This window comes from Pipistrellus hanaki (genome assembly GCF_964339955.1).
Source record: "Pipistrellus hanaki genome assembly, chromosome: 6".
NCBI classification, from domain to species: Eukaryota; Metazoa; Chordata; class Mammalia; order Chiroptera; family Vespertilionidae; genus Pipistrellus; species Pipistrellus hanaki.
In genome coordinates this window covers 37284476-37308858 of record NC_140508.1, presented here as the reverse complement: position 1 = coordinate 37308858, position 24383 = coordinate 37284476, and the positions used below count along the sequence as shown (strand labels likewise).

Below are 24383 nucleotides of genomic sequence, written 5' to 3'. Positions count from 1 at the left end.
GCTCACTTTGGTCTGAACCCCTCTGCACCTCCTATTCATCTTTTCAGATAAAACCTTCCACCCTGAGAGCATCTTCATTGATTAACCTATCCATGCCCAGCCTCCTGACCATCCACTCACTCATCCCCACAAGTGTCAAGGGAAACAGTGCCCCAGTTGCTGCCCTTAAACATCTGTGCAGACCCACTGCGCAGCCCCTGGTAGCCCCCACTCCAAGCTCCACAACTCCCGTGGTGTCCATTCCAGAAACACAGTGGCCAAGCCTCCATTCTTTATTTGGTCTGAACGAGGACTCCATCATTCTTGTACTGAGGCAGGAGTTCTCTGATTTTGTACCGGGGTGCCTTGATGGCCTGGATAACCCTCAGTGGGGGGAGGTTTTTCTGGGGTGCCATAAAAATGGGATAATGAGGTCTAGTCTTCTTGTTGAGGTTACACAAATCCAGGGTCAGAGACTTGGGGTGGTAGATCTGTTTCTTCTTGTACCGGACTGGGGTGAGGGGTGGGTGTCGGCGAGGTTCCACCAGCAGATGTATCAGGTCCTTCCGGAAGGTGTTCCAGCTGTTCTCCATGAGGAACTTCTGGCACATTTCCTCATCGCTGAAGGTGAGACATAGATGCTGAGGTCCCCAGGCCACCTCCTCCCTGTGCCCTGCCCCCTCCAGCCTTGCCTCCCACCACTCTTTTCAATCCCTAAACACAGTGTGCTCCTTCCCCCTTTGTGCCTTCCCCAGACTCTTCTCTCTGCCTTCTTTGCCTTTCCACACTTTCTTCCCCTAGACCTTCCACACAATGCCCATGAGCTGCATGTGGCTGCTGAGTACCTAAAGTGTGGCCAATATGAATTAGAGCTGTGCCGGGAGTATAAAACATACACCCACTTTCAAAGACTTACAACAAAAAAAGAATGTAGAGTATCTAATAATTTTATATTGATTATATGTTGAAATGATAATATTTTTTATATACTGAATTCAATAAAATATATTATTAAAGATAATTTTACCCATTTCTTTTTATTTCTTTAATGTGGCCACTGAATTACATATGTGACCATTAGCCATCAGGGAAATGTAAATCAAGGCCACAATGAGATATCACTTATGTCTACTAAAAGGGCTATAATTCAAAAGATAGATAATAAATATTGATGAGGATATGAGAACACTAGAACAGGGTTTCCAATATGTTACTGATGGGAATGTAAATTGGTGCAGTCACCTTGGAAAACAGTCTGGCAGTTCCTTAAAAGGTTACACATAGTAATTTATGACCCAGCAAGTATACTCCTAGGTATACACCCAAGAGAAATAGAAACATATGCCAACATAAAAACTTGACCAAGAATGTTCATAGCAGCATTATTCATAACTAGAGGCCCGGTGCATGAAATTTGTACACAGAGGGGTTGTCCCCTCAGCCTAGCCTGCACCCTCTCCAATTTGGGATCCCTCTCACAATCCAAATTGCTGGCTCCCAACCGTTCACCTGCCTCAGCCTTATTGCCTCTAACCAATTCTGCCTGCCAGCCTGATCACCCCTAACCACTCCACTGCCAGCCTGATCAATGCCTAATTGCACCCCAACCAGCCTTATTGCCCCTGACTGCCCTTCCCTGCTAGCTTGGTCACCCCTAACTGCCAGTCTGATTGCCCCTCACTGTCTTCCCCTGCAGGCCCTCCCCTGCTGGCCCAGTCACCCCTAACTGCCCTACCCTGCTGGCCTGGTCACCCCTAACTGCCAGTCTGGTCGCCCCTAACTGACTTCCCCTGCAGCCCTGGTTGCCCCTAACTGTCTTCCCCTGCAGGCCTGGTCCCCACCTCAAAAGCCCTCCCCTGCAGGCATGATCCCCCCACAACTGTCATCCCCTGCTGGCCTGATCTCTCCCAACTGCCCTCCTCTGCTGGCCTGATCTCCCCCAACTGCCCTCCTCTGCTGGCCTGGTCTCCCCTAACTGCCCTCCCTGATGGCCTGATCACCTACAACTGCCCTCCTCTGCAGATCTGGTCTTCCCCAACTGCCTTCCTCTTCAGGCCTGATCCCCCCACAACTGCCCTCCCCTGCAGGTCTGAGTTCCCCCCTAACTATCCTCCACTGCAGGCCTGGTCCCCTGCAACTTCCCTCCACTGCAGGCCTGGTTTCCCCCCAACTGCCCTCCCCTGCAGGCCTGCCCCCCGCCCCCTACTGCCCTCTCTTGCATTCCTGTTCCCCTACAACTGCCCTCCCCTGGTGACCTGGTCTCCCCCAACTGCCCTCCTCTGCTGGCCCTAAATGCAGTCCCTGCTTGCCTGATCTCCCACAACTGCTCTCCCCTGCAGGCCTGGTTCTCCCAACTGCCCTCCCTTGCAGACCAGGGTCCCCCCAACTTCCCTCCCTTGCTGGCCTGGTCTCCCCCAACTGCCCTCCTCTACCAGCCTGGTCACCCCCAACTGTCTACAACTGCCCTCCCCAGCTAGCCATCTTGTGGTGGCCATCTTGTGCCCACATGGGAGCAGCCATCTTTGGCCACATGGGGGTGGCCATCTTGTGTCTTGGAGTGATGGTCAATTTGCATATTACTCTTTTATTAGATAGGATAGCCAAAACGAAGAAACAACTCAAAGGTCCATTATCTGATGAATAGATAAAGTATGGTATACACATGCAATGGAATATTATTTGACAATAACAAGTAATGAAATATTGATACTACTGCACTTGGATGAAACTTGAAAATATTATGCTAAAAAGCAAGCCACAAAATACCACATATTGTAGAAGGCCTCCAGTATGAAATATCCAGAGCAGGCATATCTATGAAGATGGAAAGCAGCACTAGCAGGTTTGGCTCAATGGATAGAGCATCTGCCTGCGGACTGAAGTGTCCCAGTCAAGGCACATACTGGGGTTGTGGGCTCAATCCCCAGTAGGGGGTGTGCATAAGTTAGCCAATTAATGATTCTCTCTCATGGATATTTCTCTCTCTCCCTCTCCCTTCCTCTCTGAAATCAATAAAAATATAAAGAAAAGATGGAAAGCAGATTGAAGCTACCTTGGACTGGCCTTGGTGTCCTGGTCCTATTTTCCCCCCTGCCCTCATAGCATGTGAGGATGGGAAAAGTGGGGGAGGCTGGCATGGGCTCAGCACTCATTGGCTAATTTCCTTCTGAGACCGCAGCAAGTAAAGGGTAAGTTCAATTTCCATTGACTCGCCTGTACTCTCACCTAAAGAGGCAAACCTAATAAATCACAAACAGATTAGAACATTCTTTTGGCTCCATTATTTGACCAGAACAGCGTCCACTATGATCCATAGAGAACAACTTAATAAAAAATCCAGAGGTTCGAGTGGGCTACAAGCTAGTCCTATTGGTCTCAGTGGTGTATCAAATCAGCTCCTACCAGGTCACAAGAGATGTGTGCATCTCTTCTCAACTCCATCAGGTTGGTAGCTCGAAACTGGGCATGCTGGGAGTGTGTCCATAATAGGAATGGGCAAACACTTCAAATCAGGGTTACCTCCCACCTCCCAGAGAGTTTATTGTTAAACCTTCACCAGCACACCACTAGATAGTCTTCATGTAATTTCCATTAACTCCCAGTTTTTTACATAATAGATAATGACAACGCTATTTATCTCTGACTGAGCACTTACTATGTGCCAAGCACTTTATGTTCGTTAATTAACTTGATCCTCATAACCACCCCAATTCACAAACATGGAAACTGGGGCCAAAGAGGCTAAGGGACTCACCAAACCCTGAGGGGGCAAGCAGGCAATTACAAATTCTTAGGGAATCTTCTTTTCCCAAGTTAAGACAGACTAGATTCCATGTTTCCTCCTGATGCTGATGGTCATACTGATTTCTACTCTAGTTTTTTTTTACTAAACAGGGTAGCTCTTCTAGGGACCTCAGCTTCATGGCACTTTAGTTCCATTCCCTCCCTCACTTGAACTGAAAGTTTCATCTGTCCTTGCAGGCTGTACAACTTCAACCCGTGATCCCCTTAAACCCCATCCTTGCTGGGCAATCCCAACACTAGATCCCCCTGTGCTTTGGCTTTTAGGCTCTTCTCCATTTTGCCCTTGGAGATTTCCCTTCTTTCCTGTGATTATATTCTACGTGGCACTCATTGTGTTTTGTAGGGAGAGGTTTCAGGATATCTAGCCTGTGGCATTCACAAGACAGGTGTCTCAGTCAGTGACTATGTGACGTATAGATGTCACAGGCCCTTTCCTGGGCCTCATGGTGCTCAGTTAAAACATGGAGGATTTGCGCTAGATACTGGCTATGATTTCTGCCTACTTTAGCAATCTAGAAAACCATGAGTTCAACAATTAATGAAAAAGCCAGAATTCAATCTGTCAGCATTGTAGATGATTGCAACAAAGTGCTGACTGAGCAGCCCAAACATCTGCCACCCTCGAGTCTAGGTAAGCCTTTCTGAATTTCAATTCAACAGGCATTAACTGGTACCCATCATGTGCCAGGCATTATGCAGGAGCTAAAGCTCCTTAAATCATTTCTTGGGTGGTTACCTCTAACTAGCCATTTTCTATATTGGTAGTGCACACGAACCAGAGAACCGTGGCATCCTTCTGCAAGGAACCACCACTGTTTTCCAACTTGTTTTTCTCACAGAACTGCCCCAATTTGGGCCATATCTGCATGTTATCTGTTATCATTGATTTACTAATGATTTTTTTTTTTTATTAAATCTACTTAGCTTTTTTTACTTAAATATTTACTTTGGCTTTGTTCTAAGCAACAAAATCTGTCAGGTCATGGGTGTAGTGAATGAATCATGCTCTTTTTCTAATTCACACTAGAATAAATACATAGCTGTTAAAACGTGCTGCCTGAAATCATCTTGTAAACCTTCTGTGAATGTGTTCCATACTTTATGAAACACTGTTCTAGTCTAATTTTCTTGTTTTGCAGGTTGGAGTCTGAAGCCTAGAGGAAGGAAAATGACTTATCCAAGGTTATGCAGATCCCCTATAAAATCCAACTCGCTTCCCACACATGCCAGCAAAACCAAGTCTGATCACAATATCGCCACAAGAAAAAAAGGAGGGAGGATGTAAATTCTATAACCAGCCAAAACCGGTTTGGCTCAGTGGATAGAGCGACAGCCTGCGGACTGAAAGGCCTCAAGTTCAATTCTGGTCAAGGGCATGTACCTTGGTTGCGGGCACATCCCCAGTAGGGGGTGTGCAAGAGGCAGCTGATGGATGTCTCTCTCTCATCGATGTTTCTAACTCTCTATCTCTCTTCCTCTCTATAAAAAAACAATAAAATATATATATTTTAAAAATTCTATAAGCATGATTCCCATTATGAAACTTAGTGTGTATGAGTAGTAAATGCACATTTGGCATATATCCGTGTGGTAAATAAACACTAAAAGAAACACACATAGCTGAAACCGGTTTGGCTCAGTGGATAGAGCGTCGGTCTGCGGACTGAAAGGTACCGGGTTCGATTCCGGTCAAGGGCATGTACCTTAGTTGCGGGCTCATCCCCAGTAGGGGGTGTGCAAGAGGCAGCTGATTGATGTCTCTCTCATCGATGTTTCTAACTCTCTATCTCTCTCTCTCTTCTTCTCTGTAAAAAAATCAATAAAATAAAATAAAATAAAATAAAATAAAAAGAAACACACATAACATTAATTGGGATTGGTGGAGGAATGCAATAATTTTGGTTTTCGCCTTTTTAAATGTTCAGCATTTTCTAGTTTTCTGCAATGAGTATGCCCCTATTCATTCAACATTTACCTACCAGGTAGGATACAAGTGCTAGAGATGAAAGACAGATAAAGTCCAATATCTTAACTAACTATAAAGTCCAAAGAACTGAGATAATGAATCAAGCCACAAAAGACCACATATTATAGAATGCCACCTATATGAAATATCCAGAGCAGGCATATCTATAAAGATGAATCAAGTGATGGAGGAAAGATATGTACAAATTACATGGCTGTCAACAGCTATAATACAATGCGTGTGGTAAGTGATAGAGCTGCCGAATGGTTGTCTTGAGAAGATGAATCTTAAAGAATGAGCAGGAATTTACTAGAAAAAGAGGGACAGGATTTGAGGATGGCATTTCAGGTAGAAAGGCCTACAATGGCAAAGGCGATTATATGGAGGGTCCAGGAGACCATCTGCCTAGGTTGTTGGAGGGGTTAGAGGTGGCAGGAGGTGCTGTAGGCGAGTTGAGGGGTCAGATCATGAAGAACCATTTATGTGGCATTAAGTCACACTGTATCCTATAGGCAGTGAAATAACACTGCAAAGTTTTGTGTGTGTGTTTTTTCCAAATATATGTTTATTGATTTCAGAGAGAAACAGAGAGAGAGCGAGACATAGAAACATCAATGATGATAATCATTGATCGGCTGCCTCCTGCACGCCCCCTAGTGGGGATCAGCCTGCAACCTGGACATATGCCCTTGAACGAATTGAATTTGGACCCTTCAGTCCACAGGCCACATTCTATCCACTGAGCCAAACCGGCTAGAGCATGGATCACAATTTTCTAAACTATCCCTTTAGTAACACGTGATGGTGGTGGTGGTTTTTCTATTATGAATATGACTGCTATGAACATCCTAATGCAGGTAGCTTTCTCCATAACTTAGTTATATAAAGATAAATTCACAGGTAGGCCATTGCTTCCAAAAGTAGGAACAGTTTTATGGCACTTAAAACATAATGCTGAAATTATTATCCAAAGAACTGAGATAATTTACAGTGTAGCAACGACTACCAGTTTCATCCCACCTTTGTCAGCATTAGGTATTATCGTATTTTTTCTTTCTTTTACTAAAATAGGTGAAAATTTGTTCATTTGATCTGGTGGGATATACACACATAGCCAGCACTGACCTGGGGTACCCGATCTTGAACCTGCATAACTTTTCTGTTACCTCGTTGTCAATCAGTTCACAAAATTTTTCTTTCCACACCGTTATCAACTCAACTCCCAGGCTCACGAGGATCAAGGACCGCGTGTCTTGTTGGTCGTCTGGAAGGAGGATCTGGTGAAGGCCCTATAGGAAAAAGTCCCAGAAAGTTGGATCTCAGGGACCATCCACTTCTACTGGCAGATATTATAGATGGAAAAAACAAGGCTCAAATAGGAAGTGACTGCATCTGGGGTCATCTGGCAAATGATGGGGAGAAGTCCAGGAAATGATGGGGAGAAATCCAGGGCTCATTTGCTACATGACATCGAATATTCTGACTCTTGAAATGACAAGAGCCCTGAAGGCGCTTTGTCCACATCCTGCCTGCGCTAGCAGGCTCTCTACCATAACTGTACTACAGTTACATTTTACAAGTTTCCCCCAATAGCCAATCTCAACTCTTCCTTGTGCCATGTAAGCCCACGTTCTCTTCCTCAGGACTATGACAAAAATCAGCTAGTCCTCCTCTTCTAGATCTTCCCTTTTGTAGCTACAACCCCCTTCCCCATCTTTTTCTGCATGTCTTTGCCCATAAATGCATGTCCCCACTGAGCCTCAGTTCTTTCTCCCTCCTGCATAGACTTTGGAGGCCGCTGGCCTCCTTCTCTGCAGCTTGTCATGCTCCTTTGGCTCCCTGGCATGGATTCCTGTTTGGTTATATCTGGAAGGGAGATGGAGGTCAACCGGCATATCTGCTTGTAGATGTCTCATGATGTGAGATACCTGGCTCCTGCCATCCACCATTCATTTACTTACTTGATCCATTTCAGTATACATGACAGCAGAATCAATCGTTAATCCATACACCAACTTTATCAACTAGAGGCCAATGCTTGTGTGTGGTTCCTTCTGCTTTTAGTCTTACAGACTCCAGTTATCTCCAAATTCTTAAGTCATCAGCACTTTTACTCCTACTCCCTTCATCGAAGTGGTTCTATGCATTTGTAAAATTGTTAAATCCTCTTGTCAGAGTCTATATTCCTTCCTGTGATCTCCCAACATCCTAGATAATATTTTTTTGTTTTGACAAATTGCATACATTAAGCTTCACTCTTTGTGCTGTAAAGTTCTATGGGTTTTGACAAATGCTTAATGTTTTGAATCCACCATTACAGTATCATACAGATAATTTTACTGTCCTAAAAATCCCATGTGCTTTACCTATTCAAGCCCTTCCCCTGACCTCCAAACCTCTGGCTACCACTAATCATTTTATTATCTCTGTAATTTTACCTTTTTTGGAATGTCATACAATTGGAATCATACAATCCATAAACAGAATATTTTCCATTTATGTAAATCTTCTTTGAATTATTTCATTATAGTTAGTTTTCTGCATATGGATCCTGAACATATTTTGTTAGATTTTTATCTAAGTACTTCACTTTTTGGTGCTATTGTACATGACACTGTATTTTTAATTTCAAATTCCAATTGTTCTTCACTTTATTACTAAAACTTTGCTATAATCCTTCATTAGCTTCAGGAATTTTGGGAGGTTCTTTTTTTATTTTATTCTTTGAAATAAACAAGCATATCATCTGCAAACAAACAGCTCTATTTCTGCCTCTCCAATCTGTATATGTTCTACTTCCTCTTCTTGTCTTAATGCACTAGCTAGGACTTCCAGTACAATGCTGAATAGAAGTGATGAGAGGTGATACCCTTGCTTTATTCCTAAATTATTTTAAAGCAAGTCCCAGATGTCATATTTTATCTGTAAATATGTTGACATTTATTGCATAACTATAAGAACTCTTAAAAATCATAAGCATAATACGGTAATTTTAAAATTACCATATCTAAAAAATCAATATTGTTCCTTAATATCATCATATATAGAGTGGGATATTTTTAAGCCTTTACTCTCATTACTTACCACTCACAACCTATCCTGTTACATACTATATCGTAAACAAGGCTTTCTGTACACTTACAATGATTTCTCCCTCCTGCACTGTGTGGAGCTTCACGTAGCCCCCCACTGAAGCCGCCTTCGGGATATCACCATACTTGGTTTTGACCATGGGACACTCCAGCACATTAGGTTGCCGGGATCTGAAATTAGACAACTTGTTAAAAAGAACTCCTTTGTAACACAGCCAGCTCATGAGGCCATGGATAATCAGCTCCATCTCTATTGCACATGGAAATCTTCCTTCCCCTCTCTCAGAAGTAAGGAAACTCCAAATCAAGGCCTGGGAGAGACTGAGCCAGGAATTGGAGAAGTTTAATAGGGAGGGAATCTTGGAAGAGAAGAAGACAGGACCCCTTTAGCCACCTAAAAGTTGTTATGTGCAAGAAGTGGCCGATGACCTCATGCAGCAGAGCCAGGCCTGCTGGGTGAGAAGTTCACACTGGCTGATGTATGCTCAACATGAGGAAGGAATTCCTAAGAGCTGCCTGAAAATGGACCAGACTTTTTGACAAAGAGTAAGCTCTGTGCTTACTCTTAGGGATACTCCAGCAAGGCAGAGAAGAGGTGGCTTTGTTTGTGTTTGTGTGTTTGTTTACAAAGACAGGTTTCCCTGGGTAGCCTGGAGACTCTGTACTTTGTTCATGTTGGGGTTCATTTTACCCAGGCAATCCTGTTGTGCCTTCTTTGGTCTCGGGCTAGGTAGAAGGAAGAGACAGGCTATGCTCTTTGGATTAGAGGCAGGAAAAAGAGTATTTATCAGCTGAAAATATGGCTGAACTCACCTACACATAAATAAGGCAGGCTTCTATTTTCACACAAACCCCAGGACTGGTAGATGAGAGGCACATGCCCAGCATGTCCTTTATTTTTCACTTCTGGGTCCAGCCTGCCCTTTTCCCTTATTGATTTATAGCAGAGAAGCTGGGCCTGTTCTATCTCTACCTTCAGAAGAACTGGAATTGGTATTTCAAGCATAGGATCCCTTAGAAAGAGCATCCATCCGAGGAAAAAACTCCAGAAGCCATGGGATGCTCATATGGAGGCGAGCAGACTGGGGAAGTTAACAGGCAAAAGGCTTGAGGAAAGTGGCACTATGACAATATGGAGATTGTGATACTGAGGTCATTATATCGCTGCAGAGCACACTCTCACTGAGCATTTTTGTTCCATCTTTAATGGGGGTGGGGGCTGTTTCTAGGGCTTGGTGTTGAGCTGCCTGTAGGCCAGTGCCCACCAAGTGTCCTTTCCTGCTCCTCAGCCTCTCTGGACTGAGGCAAAAGTGCAGCCCTCATTGTGCATCCACCTGTTCCCATGGTGACAATTGTACCAGACAACAAGAATGGGTGCTAACAAGTGACTTGGACTTGAATCATGGCTCTGCCATTTCCTACATATGTGACTTCAAACAAGTATCTGAATCTCTCTCTGTACCTTGTGTGTTCTCACCTGAAAGATGGGAGTGATAATAACAGTACTTACACTTACCTGATATGATTTTTGTGAGAATTAAATTAGATAAGCCAGTACCTGGCAAAGTATTCAATTAGTGTTAGATATAGTTATCATTACCTCATGTAATTGCTGACTTGCAACAACCCCGGGATTTAGACACTATATATATAGACAAGGAAACTAAGGCTTACAGAGGTCAAGTTTCTTGCCCGGGGACGAAGAGCTAAAATAAGTGGCCAAGCCAGGATGTGAACCTGGGTTGAACTGACTACTAAGCCCAGGCTCTTATACGGTCTCCCCTGGATGGTTAGGATTTTTTGAAGAGGCTAAAGAACCAGTGACACAGAGAGTGACAGCTGTAAGATCTGTCCTACCCCTTCTTCTTCAAATGGTTCCCTGAAAAAGGAAGAAACTGACCACCTAAAGTGGCCCCCGAGAGTTAAAGGCAGAGCACGCAGCTCCTGGACATCAAACCCAGCACCTCTCAGGCCGCCTTCCCCACACCCCCACCTTTAGGGTAGAGCTATGACTGCTACCTCCGCCCCCTCCCTAGCGTCCCTGACATCCTGCCCTGTAAGTTATATCATTCTTTCAACCAGAATCTGGGCCCTCCTATCTGCCAAGAGCTAAGCTTACTTGATCTTTGGGCCAAAGGTCTTTGGGAGACTATCTTCTAGGGTATTAAGCTTCCTACTGAAGGTGGTCCCCTGATGCTCCAAGGCTTTCTGGAGATGCAGAAGTTTCAGAGAGCTAAAATCCTGCACAGGATATGATTTGACCTGGAATTCCTTAAATCTCTTCACAGCAGAAGCTTCTGTTAGAGAAAGCATAGGGAAACACATTAGTGGGGTTTTGCTCATATGAGGGTTGTGGTGGGCAGTTGGAGATATATCATAGGCACCTGACTGGCTAGTTTGGTGTATGGGGAATTTTTTTTTAAAAAGAGAGAGGGGTTAAAAATATACCATGGTGTCCACGTACTAGTATTGTCCCTCCATTGTATCCATAGCCTCATTTAAGAAATAAAATGAGCAGCAGAGAGGTTAAGTCACTCAGGAAAAGGCTGAAGCTGTTTGAGCTCAGGTCAATCTAATTAAAAGCTCATGTTTTTTGGCAGATCACATTTGTCTGGGCTTTAAAACTGGAATTGGGAGTAGGGGCAGCAACAAAAGATAAATGGAGGCCCAGCCATGGAATGGTAGACAAGTTACATAATCTCTTGGAACCCTCATAGGATAATTGTAAGAATTTCAGATAAGAGCATGTACTATGTACCTAGCACAGTGCCCAGCACATAACAGGCCCTCCATGAGAGTTATTAACAAGTTCTCCAAGAGAATATTACTCAGGAGTAAACCAACTACTCAAGAACTTTTAGAGCTAATAAATGAATTCAGCAAAGTAGCAAGACACAAAGTCTACACAAAAATCAGTTGGATTTCTATACACTAACCAAACTACAAAACACTGCTGAAAGAAATTAGAGAACACATAATAAATGGAAGCATATCCCATGTTCATGAATTAGAAGCCAATATTGTTAAGATGTCAATACTACCCAAAGCCATCTATAGATTCAATGTAATTATCATCAAAAGTCATTATCTGACTTTTCTGTAGAAATAGAAAAACCTATCCTAAAATTCAGAAGAAATCTCAAGGGACGGACCCCAAATAGCCAAAACAATCTTGAAAGAAAAAAAAAAAAAAAAAAGCTGGAGATTTCACACTTCCTGATTTCAAAACTTACTATAAAGCTACAGTAATCAAAACAGTGTGATACTGGCATAAAAAAAGACATATAGCCCTAGCCAGTTTGGTTCAGTGGAGAGTGTCAGCCTTCAGACTAAAGGATCCCAGATTTGATTCCAGTCAAAGGCAAGTTCCTTGGTTGCAGGCTTCTCCCTGGCCCAGGCCCTGGTGAGGGCTCATGCAGGAGGCAACCAATCGATGTGTTTCTCTCACATCAATGTTCCTCTTTTATCTTTCCCTCTCTCTCCCACTCTTCCTAAAAATCAATGGAAAAGTATCTTTGGATGAGGATTAACAACATCAACAACAATATATATAATCTTATAAAGAGATAATATGCAAATTAACCATCACACTATCACAAGATGGCTGTGCCCACAGAAGAGGTGGGCTTCCCGAAACATAAGATGGCTGCGCCCACAGTGGAGGCAGGGTTCTCATAATAAGCGATTAGCAGGGACTTGAGGCTGTGCCCCCTGCTCAGAAGGGCTTAACTGGGGACCTCAGGCCATGCACCCGCCCAGCAGTGCTTAATAGGGGACCTCAAGGCATGACTCCTCCCCGGTGCCAGGCTGAGGACCTGAGGCTGCATCCCCTACTCCAGCACCCAGCTAGGGGACCTCAGGCCATGCCCCCACCCTGGCACCAGCCCAGGGGACCTCAGTCTGTGCCTCCTGCCCTGGCACTGGCCCAGGGGACCTCAGGCCACGCTCCCGCGCTAGCGCCAGGCAGGGAATCTGAGGGTGCATCCTCCACCTGGAATGCACCGGGGGACCTGAGGCTGCACCCACTACCCAGCGAGGCTTGATGGGAGACCTGAGCCTATGCCTCCCACCCGGTGCTGGGCCAGGGGACCTGAGGTTGTGCTCCCTGCCTGACAGGGCTTGACAGGGGTGGGGCCGGCCAGCCGGGTCTGGATCTCACCTAATGGGGGTGGGGCCAGCCTGGTCTGGGTCTCGTGTGGTTTTGAGGTGCACACAGATGGGCGGGTTCTTGACTCTGGGTCCCACAGTGTGCCCCAGACTCTGACAGGAGAAAGATTTTCAAACATATTTTACTAATTTTCTTTTATCTCTGACACTTCTATTATAGAGAAAGGGCAAATAGCAATATTAAAATATTTCCTTTAGAGAAACCAAGATGGTGTCATAGGTAAACACCTAACTGCAGCCTCACACAACAATTTCAATAAAATACAACTATTGTAAAATACAAAATGGACATTACCCAGAACTATAGGAAAGTCGACTGACTGGAAATTCTACAACTAGAAGGAAAGAGAAAACCAGAAGGAAAATCAGAGGAGCTGTAAAAGCCTAAGGTACGGAGACACGATGCGTGCGCGGAGAGGACAGAGATGGAGAGTAGGGGGAGGCTGAGTGCCTGGCTGGCATTCCCTAGTGGAAGGAGATAAGAGCTCCGGACTGTGCTGAACCCCAGTTCCGACAGCACTGAACCCCAGTTCTGGGCGAGACCCTGGGGACCCAGACACATAAGGAGGGAGTCTGGGCTGTAAGGCGGAACCTCAGGGGAGCGGTGAAAGGAAATCCTGGAGGTGCGCACATTGCGCGCAGAGGACGGACAGTCGACTGTGCTGCTAGATTGCCCTAGTGGGAAAGAGACAAAAGCTCCAGACTGCTCTGAACCCCACTTCCAACCCCACTTCCAACTGCACTGAACCCCAGTTCCGGGCTTATTGGGGGAGAGCCTAGACTGTTTGGTAGCAGGCGAAACTCGAGGGCACCTTTCTCTCAGAGGTGCTTGCAGCGAGTACCAAAGGACACTGAGGAATACTGAGACTCAGGAGTCTCATAGGGCATGGCCAACAGAAGCCAAGGCTGTAGGCTCCACCCTGAAACTCCACCCCATCCAAGCTGAACACAGAGACTTTTAAGGCTACCAACTCAGGGAAGCTGCAAAAATGCAGAGACAAGGAAACAGATCACAAATGAAAGAAATGGAGGACAAAAAGCAACTGGATATAGAGTTCAAAACCACAGTTATAAGGTTTTTCAAGAATTTCCTAGAAAAGGCCGATAAAATAAAGGAGACATATGAGGATATGAAAAGGGATCAACTAGAAATAATAAGGGATCAACTAGAAATAAAGAATACATTGTCTGAAATAAAAAAATATTATACAGAGTCCTAAAAACAGAATGGAAGATCACAAGAATCAAGTAAAAGATTTGGAACATAAAGAGCCAGAAGATACTCCTCTGCAGAAGCAAGAAGACAAGAGAATCCAGAAAGTTGAAGATAATGTAAGAAACCTCTGGGACAACTTCAAGCAAACCAACATCAGAATTATGGGGGTCCCAGAAGAAGAGAGAGAGCAAGATACCAAAAACATATTGGAAGAAATAGTGACAGAAAACTTCCCCCACCTAGTGAAAGAATTAGACTTACAAGTCCAGGAAGTGCACAGAACCCCAAACAAAAAGAATCCAAAGAGGACCACACCAAGACACATCATAATTAAAATTTCAAGAGCAAAAGACAAAGAGAGAATATTAAAAGCAGCAAGAGAAAAGCAGGTAGTTACCTATAAAGGAGCACCCATACGATTGTCAGCTGGTTTCTCAACAGAAACCATGCAGGCCAGACGGGAATGGCAAGAAATATTCAAGGTGATGAATAGCAAAAACCTACAGCCAAAAATACTCTGCCCAGCAAAGCTATCACTCAGAATCGAAGACCAGATAAAGAGCTTCACTAATAAAAAAATAAATAAAAAAAAGCTAAAGGAGTTCATCACTGCCAAACCAGAATTATATGAATTGCTGAAGGGGGTTCTTCAGGAAGAGGAAGAAAATAAAGATAAAAATTATGAACAACAAATACGTAACTATCAACAAGTGAATCTAAAAACCAAGGAAATTAAAAAATCTGATGAATAATATTAACTGGTGAATACAATAGAATCAGAAGTATGGGAGGGGAATGATCTAATGATTCTCGGGGGAAAAGGGAGTGGGGGGGTGCAGGAAGAGACTGAACAAAAACTGTGCACCTATAGATGAGGACAAGGGGGGCATGGGGAAAGGGTAGAGGGTGGGGTGGGAACCTGGTGGAGGGGAGCAATGGAGGGGGGAAAAATGAGGAGCATTTATAATAATATGAACAATAAAGATTTATTAAAAAAAAAAAAAAAAAAAAAAAGAATACAGAAGTAAACCTGAAAGTCAAAGACCAAATCTGGAATAATGTGAGCATCAAAATCATGCTACTAGTGGAATATAAGCCATAGAAAAAAATAAATATCTATAATAATATAAATTATTGGATGGATAAATAAATCAGAAGGGACAGATCATCTAATAATAAAAGTAGAAGAATTAATACAAATGAGAAAATTACTGTTTGGCAAACAGCACAGTAATTATTGTTGCCTACAAGCATCATTAATAGGTGCCAAAATTAGTGGGTAATATATGCTGAGAAACAAGATACTTATATAATCTCAAAGTATCATCCCACAAAACATTTAATAATAACAAACAGAAAAATCATAACTTTACATTGGAGAGACAGTGTTGCAAGTATATCAATGGTAATGAGATATCAACATCATGCTCCCCCTTGATATAATGGCATCACTTCTGTAGTGGTATAGCCAAAATTTTATAACCATGGCCAACTCAATTGCGGAAAATTTTATAAAATAACTGATCAATATTCTAAAAATATGTCAAGGTCATGAAAGAAGGAGAAACTTTCCTAGATTGGGACAGTTAGTAGCATCATATCAATGTTAATTTCCTGGTTTATAATAATACTTTGTTTTGTAAAATGTTATCATCTGAAGGAGCTGGATGAAAGTTACACATATGTTAATTGTAATATTTTTTAAACTTAAAAAATCTAACATTATTTTTAAAATATTAAAAGTAAAAAATAAAATACCCCCCCAAAAATAAAATAAAATAAAATAAAATATTTTCTTTAATTAATTCCCTTTTAATGTGCATGAATTTTGGGCACTGGGCCACTAATGTGTGTGTGTGTGTGTGTGTGTGTATGAAATAATAAAAGCATAATATGCTAATTAGACCAGACAGCCAAACGACCTTCCAGACACTATTCCAGAAGTCCTTCCAGACGACCTTCCTGACAAAGCCACGGCAGTAGGGGCTGAGGCAGAGGCAGTTATGGGAGATCAGGAAGGCAGGCAGAGTGGTTAGAGGTGGTCAGGCAGGCAGGTGAGCAGTTAGGGGCTATCAGGCAGGCAGGCAGGCAGGCGAGTGGTTAGGAGCCAGCAGTCAGACATCCCTCTCGCAATCCAGTACATCCAATTGCCAGTTTAGGCCTGATCCCACAAGGATCCCTGCAGGGTCTGGCCTAAACTGGCAGTTAGACATCCCTCAAGAGGTCCCAGATTGCAAGAGAGTGCAGGCTGGGTTGAGGGATTCCCCCCCGCCCCCGTGCATGAATTTCATGCACTGGGCCTCTAGTGTGTGTGTGTGTGTGTGTGTGTGTGTGTGTGTGTGTGTGTGTGTGTGTATCAATGAAACAAAATAAAGAGCTCAAAAATAAATGTTCACATATGTGGTCAAATAATTTTTACAAGGGTGCCAATACCAATCAATAGGAAAAGGACCATCTTTTCAACAAATGGTGTGGTGAAAACTGTATATCCACATGTAAAAGATAAGTTGGACCCTTATTGAACATATGCAAATATTAACTCAAAATGAACCAAAGACCTAAATGTAAGATCTAAAACTATAAAACTGTTAGAAGAAAACATAAGGCAAAAGCTTCATGGCATTGGATTTGATAATGATTTCTTATATATAAACCAAGACACAAGTGACATAAAAACAGACAAAATAGACTTCATGAAAACTTTTAAATTTTGTGCATTAAAAGACAAAATCAACAGAATAAAAAGACAAACTGGAAAGTGGGATAAAATATTTGCATATCTTATATCTGAAAAGAGATTAATGTCCAGAATATATAGAGAATTTCTAAAACTTAAAAGAAAAAGATGAGGATGTGGAGAAATTGGAATCCTTATGCACTCTTAGTGGTAATGTTCAATGTATAGCTGCTGTGAAACGCAAATGGTGATTCCTCAAAAAAAAAAATAGAATTACCATGTGATCCAACAATTCCACTTCTTGGTATATATTCAAAAGGAAAAAGGATCTCAAATATATATTTGTACACTTGTGTTCACAAAAGCATTATTCACTAAAGCTAAAATGTGGAAGCAGCTCAACAGTTGAATGGATAAAAGAATGTGGTATATTTATACAATGGAATATTATTCAGCCTTAAAAAGGAAGGAAATTCTGACATAGGCTACAACATAGATGAAGCACAGAGACATTATACAAAATAGAATAAGCCAATCACAAAAAAGACAAATATTGTATGATTTCACTTACATGAGGTACTTAGAGTAGTATAAATCATAGAGATGAAAAATAGAATGGTGGCTGCCAGGGAGAGGGGGGATTGAGAGTTACTGTTTAACTGGTATAATGTTTCAGTTTTATAAGATGAAAAGAGTTATGAAAATGGATGGTGGTGATGTTTGTACAACATTATGAAAGTATTTAATGCCACCGAACTGTAAGCTTAAAAATGGTTAATACAGTAAATTTTGTTATGTGTATTTTACCACAATAAATAACATTGGGGGGAAATTTTATGGAATACAGCTTTTTGACTGGTGGGTTGGTAGTGGAAAAGAGAGATGCATGCATGATCTCAGTCCGCCTTCTTTAGTAACCTGTGTGATAATGACAACGAACCTCTACTATATACTAATGAGTCCAAGTAGTGTTCTGAGAACTTTATATAGTCATCTGCTTAATTTCATAACAAGTCTCTGAAGAAGAGACGACGATTCACATTTTATAGACTGAGGGCATGGATACAGAGAGAAACAGAGTGACTTTTCTAGAATCACACCTAGTAAGAGACAAACCCTGGGTTCAAACACAAGCAGTTCGTCACCTGGGCTTGCTCTCTTAACCACAACACTACCATGACACACAAAGAAACCAGGCCATGAGGCTTAAGTACTCAACCAAGTCACCCAGTTGATCAGTGGGATTCAAACCGTCTAACTCCAAGCTCTCCCTCCCTGCTAAGAGAACAAGATGAGAAGGAGGAGTGGGAGAGAGAGGCTGGAGTCTAACCTGGCCAGGGAGTAAGACTAGGTTTTCACAGCTGGTGGACGAAAAAATCAAACCAGATATTCCACCAGGCCCTTGTAGCTCTATATTTCTAAAACTCTATGGGCTGGGAACTGGAAACAGGATGGGGCCAGGTGCCCCTGTTGGGCTGCCGGCTGCCAGATGTGGACAGATGCTTACCTTTGAGGTTGGTCTTCAGAGCTTTATCATCTATCAGCTCCAGATGCTGCCAAAGCCACTTGTAGTAGATCCGCGAAGCCGCAAGATCTAATAGCCGCAGGACTTCACAGCTGCCCTGGATGCATCAAGGAACATAAAACCAAAGGCTTAACCCCCAGGGCTCCAGGCAGACCACACTTTGAAAATATTCTGTCTGTATTATGTCTCACTCCATTTTGTTTTATTTGCTCAATATAAGTAGTTCTGGGTCTCTTTTAAAAAATGAATACTATATTATATACTTATAAAAAATTCAAATAGCTAAATTCAATGTGGCATTGGGAAAAAAAGTCATTGAGGATATTATTGGGACACAGTGAAATTGATTTTGGATTATAGATTATACCAATGCTAAATTTGCAGATTTTTATAATTATTCTGTGGTTAATTTCTTAAAAAATAATGTAAATGTATGATGAATGATACTTAACTCTCAAGTGATTCAGGAAGGAAAAAACATACATATTAAAGCAAATGTGGCAAATGTTAACAATTGATGAATCTAGGTTAAGTTTCTACAGAAGTTCTTTGTACAGTTCTTGAACTTTTCTATAAATTTAAAATCATTCCAAATTAAAAGTTTAAAAAACTACAGGACATTGAACAAAGAAATAGAGGAGGATATAAACAAGTGAAAGAAAATACTGTGTTTATGGATTGATAGAATCAACATTATTAAAATGTCCATACTACCCAAAGCAATCTATAGATTCAGTGACACCCCATTAAAATACCAATGGCATATTTCACAGATATAGAACAAATACTCCAAAAATTTATTTGGAACCAAAAAAAGACCCTGAATAGCTACAACAATCTTGAGAAAGAAAAACAAGGTTGGAGGAATCGCAATATCAAGTTATACAAGTCACTGTATTCAAAACAATCTGGTACTGGCACAAGAATAGGCATAAAGATCAATGAAATGGTCACAGAGACCCCAGAAATTAACCCAAGCCATTATGCTCAATTAATATTTGACAAAGGAGGCAAGAGTATACAATGGAGTAAAGAAAGTCTCTTTAATAAATGGTGTTGGGAAAACTGAACAGGTACATGCAATTAATGAAACTAGACCACCAACTTACACCATATACAAGAATAAACTCAAAATGGATAAAAGACCTAATTTAAGTCGTGAAAACCATAAAAATCTTAGAAAAAAAACATTGATAGCAAAATCACTGACATTTCTAATAGCAATATGTTTACCAATACATCTTCTAGGGCAAAGAAAACTGAGGGGAAAAAATAAGCAAAAGGACTACATCAAATTAAAAAGCACAGCAAAAGTAACTGTCAACAAAGTGAAAAGAGAGCCCACTGCATGGAAGAATGTATTTGCCAATTATACATCCAATAAGGGGATAATTTCCAAAATATCTGAAGAATTCATACAATTTAACAAAAGGAAGACAAACAATTCAATTTAAAAATGGACAAAGGAACTAAGTAGACACTTCTCCAAAGTGGACATACAGAAGGCCAAGAGACACATGAAAAAATGCTCAAAGTCACTAATCATCCAAGAGATGCAAATTAAAACAACAATGAGGTATCACCTCACATCTGTCAGAATGGCTATCAACAACAAATCAACAAACAACAAGTGTTCGTGAGGATGTGGAGAAAAGGGAACCCTAGCACATTGCTGGTGGGAATGCTAGACTGGTGCAGCCACTGTGGAAAAACAGTATGGCGTTTCCTCAAAAAAAAATTGCAAATGGAACTCCCGTTTGACCCAATGAACCTACTTCTAAGAATATATCCTAAGAAACTGAAACACCAATAAGGAAGAAAATATACAGCCCTGTGTTCATAAGTAGCACACTTTATAATAGCTAAGATTTGGAAACAGCCCAAGTGCCCATTAGCAAAATGGAATACTATGCATCGGTAAAAAGGAACTCTTACCATTTGCAACAGCGTGGATGAATCTGAAGAATATTATGATAAGTGAAATAAGCCTTTCAGAGAAAGGTAAGTATCACATGATTTCACTCATAAGTGGAATCTGATGAACAAAATAGATCCAGACATATATAACCATGAACAAACTGATGAATTTCAGAGGGAAGGTGGGGGTGGAGAGGTGGGAGGGAGAGATTAACTGGAGAACTTATATGCATATATGCATAGCCCATGGACACAGACAATAGTGTGGTAAAGGCTTGGGGAGGGTGGGCGCAGGGAGGAGGGGGTCAATGGAGGGAAAAAACACAAAGAGGATATCTATAATACTTTCAACAATAAAGATTTAAAATTTAAGTTTAAAAAAAGAACAGAAAAAGTTAAAACTATGTCATTCTCAACACCCCAAAATAAAAAGTAATAACATTTTGGTGCATATTCTTTCAAACTTTTCTCTACAAGTATAGACAATTTTTTCTTTTTTTTTATTAAGGTATTATATGTGTACATATCTTACCAATGCCCCCCCTCACTCCCATTCATGCCCTCACCCCAATGTTTTGCATCCATTGGTTATGCTTATATACATGCAGATAAGTCCTTCAGTTGATCTCTTATCTCCCCCACCTCTCCCTAACCTTCCCACTGTAATATGACAGTCTGTTTGGTGCTTTAATATAGACAATTTTTCATAAATGAATCCACTTATGTAAACAGAATTTCATAACCTTTTAAAAAACTTAATGTATAAAAATTAAATAAAAATAAAAACAATATATCAAGGACATCTTTTCATGCTAAGCAATATGGTTCTACATTTTTGCTTCTAATGTTTCATTGCCAGAACTTGCATAAAATTAAAATATTCAGATGAGCAAAAGAAGTCAGACACAAAGGGCACATACTATATGAGTACATTTATATGAAGTTCAAGAACATGTAAAAGTAATAATCTGTGGTGACAAGGAGGAAGAGTGGTTATCATAGGGGGATAAGCAATATGGTTCTACATTTTTGCTTCTAATGTTTCATTGCCAGAACTTGCATAAAATTGTGGTTATCATAGGGGGAATTTGTCAGGGAAAGGGCACAAGAGAGCCTTCTGAGGTGCAGGAAATGTGCTCTGTCTTGACTTAGTGAAGCTTACACAGGTGAATACACATGTAAAAATTGATCAAGCTGGAAAGTTTAATTTGAGTTCTTTATTGCATATATGTTACATCTCAAGAAAATATTTTTGAAGATTCATATTTAGCTTGTTTCTAATTTGCCTCTCATGATTTTGTTCAGGACAGCAAAATCCCCAGCTAAAAAAACTTGCCACCTCCCTAAACTCCTCAGCAGTGGGCATGGCAGTGACCCAGTTCTGGCAAATGAGACTAAATGAAAGACAGATGGATAAAATAGGAAACCAAGGCTGTCCTTCTCCCTTCCCACTGCTTGATGGTTAGAGGTAAAGTAGCCATATTGTGACCATTAGGATGAAAGCCATAAGCTGTGGATGATGAAAGTAAAAGCTAGCCCGAAGATTCTTTACCATCATTGATGTTTGTATCTCTTTCTCCCTTCCTTTCAGAAATAAATAAATTATATGTGTGTGTGTGTGTGTTTTATTTTTATTTTTATTTTTATTTTTTTTAAGAAAATAGAAGCTAGAAGGGGTGTGGGTTCTGAAAGACTCCCTAAAACAGCTCTTCTAACCCTGGATTGCTTAAATCTAGACTTTGCCATGAGAAAAATTATTATTCATTAAGCTGCTGGAGGTGGGTTTCTGTGACTTGCAGTGGCCATCAACTTTAATTGACAATCTTGTCCATACATCTTCTAGAATGGACATTAGGCAGTTCACAAATAATTGAGTTCCCTTCTCAAGCACATGGAAGGATTGTATTTTTCCTCTCTTTGACTTAGGAATTTGTTTTGGTCAATTTCTGTTAGCAAAGTGGCTTGTGATACTCTGGGTGGAAACTTTAAAAGCCAGTGCTTTATTCTCAACATTCCCTTGCCCCATCCTGTTGATTATGATTCAGGCTGGCCTTCAGGGCTTGCCATTATCAGTTCTTCTAGGCTCTTCCCATCCTCTCACAAAGCCATCCGAATTCTCCAAACTTATATAAACACCAGGCACATCCTTACTGCAAGCTTGGCTCCCCACTGGAATCTAGATAGAGTCTCCAGTGGCCTGGGTCCTTGAGTTACTATAAGTAGCAACTGGCCTACCATAAGACTAACTGGCCTGCTATGAATAAATCTTTATTAGTTAATCCACTGAAATTTGAGGATTGTTTATAATTGCAGCTGAAAATAGTTTACCTAAAAGAATACCCATGTTTCATTATCTCTTTGGGATTAATTCCTAAAGGTATGCATGTTTCAATTCACATCAACAAACTGCCCCTCAGAAATGTTAGATCTGTTTACACCTCTCTGACGGTATATAACAGAGTCCCTTATATCTTTTATCACATTGACAACTGGTTTGCACAGTCTTTTTAATTTTTCCTAATCTGATAGGCAAGACGAATATGTCCTCTTAAAATTTCATATCTTTATAAACCCTTTACCCTTTTTTAGTAGGAACTCTAAGAAACACATTATGAAGGGTTAAGGTTCAAGACAGTTTACTGTTAAAGAGTAAGAAGAAGAAGGGATCAAATATTTAATAAGCCCTTTTATATGCCAGGCATTGTACATGGAGTTTTATTCAATAGTCATTCAACAAACATTTATCAACTAGGAACTGCAGGTGCTAAAGAAAAACACTCCAACAGTTTCTTCTTAGAAAGTCTCTCATGGATATTTAATCACATCTGTATCTGTAAAGAAAACAATTTCACTATGTGTCCCCAAATGATAAACTATTCAAAATGAGTTGATTATGGGCATTAATTATGTTTGTGTTACCAACAGGAAATCAAGTTCTTTACTGGGTCTCAAGGACTCCCAACAACCAGCTGCTGATTTTGCCCTCTAGTGGCAATATGAGTAAACTACAGGAGTCAGGCAGCCCAGTTTCCTTAGCAGAGGAACACTCAAGGAGCTAACTAGGCAGGAAATAAAAAGTAGAAGAAAAAAAAAAAAATAGCAGTCCCTTTAAAGGGGCAGGTGCTCTCGAACTCCAGCCAGAGGGGGCCACACCAGAATACAGCCTGGTGTCGCCTGATCTTCTGAATATTCAAAGAAGCCAGAAATCAGAATTTTTATGTCCAATCTCCACCTCAACTATTAAATCAGCTTCTAATAAAACACTGTAAGGGACAAACCAAACTTATCTGCTGACCAGGATGAGTTTGTGACATCTGTATTATTTTTCTCAGAATGAAGTTCAAGCACCCCTACATTAGAATCACCTGTGATACTTTAAAAAAAAAATTTTTTTTTATTGATTTCAGAGAGGAAGGGAGAGGAAGAGATAGAAATATCAATGATGAGAGAGAATCACTGATTGGCTGCCTCCTGCAAGCCCCACACTGGGGATCAAGCCTCAACCTGGGCATGTGCCCTGATCGGGAATCAAACCACGACCTTCGGTTCATAGGTTGACACTCAACTACTGAGCCATGCCAGCTGCGTACCTGTGACACTTATTCACTTATTCAAAATGCAGTTTTCCAGAGTTAATGAATCAGATCTCTGTGGTGAGGCAGGAATCTACATGCCTTTTAAAGAAGTGCTCTAGGTGTTCTTTGTGCTTATCAAAATTTGAAAACTCCTCCCTTAAATAGCAGGTTCTCTGGCTTCAATGTGCATCATGAAAGGCTGTGAATACACAGATTCCTGAGCTCCTCCCCCACCCCCACTCTTCCCAGAGTTTTGGATTTAATAGCTCTTGTGTGGGCCCAATAATTTGCACTTTTAATGAGTTTCCAAATGATTCTGATGCTGCTGGTCCAGCGACAACACTCTGGGAACAGCTGGATTAGAGAATGAATGTTAATTGAGTATGTGCTAAACTCCCATCCTTACAGACTATATGGGGTAAATTGGTCCATTTTACAGATTAAGAAATGGAGGCCAAAACAGAT

General features: G+C 41.3%; 1 protein-coding gene across 1 annotated transcript in view; it reads right to left on the bottom strand.

The window, feature by feature from the left end:
* Positions 1-269: 269 nt before the first annotated feature.
* The window catches only part of CNBD2 (cyclic nucleotide binding domain containing 2), a 51737-nt gene continuing 27623 nt past the window's right edge, over positions 270-24383 (bottom strand). Inside the window, exons 8-12 of the mRNA XM_084888650.1 lie at positions 18409-18523; positions 10961-11138; positions 8892-9012; positions 6875-7038; positions 270-600 (exon numbers count right to left, since the gene is read on the bottom strand). Of these exons, the coding sequence (XP_084744776.1) occupies positions 273-600; positions 6875-7038; positions 8892-9012; positions 10961-11138; positions 18409-18523 (906 nt within the window). The 3' untranslated portion in view covers positions 270-272. The remainder of the gene's footprint in view (positions 601-6874; positions 7039-8891; positions 9013-10960; positions 11139-18408; positions 18524-24383) is intronic.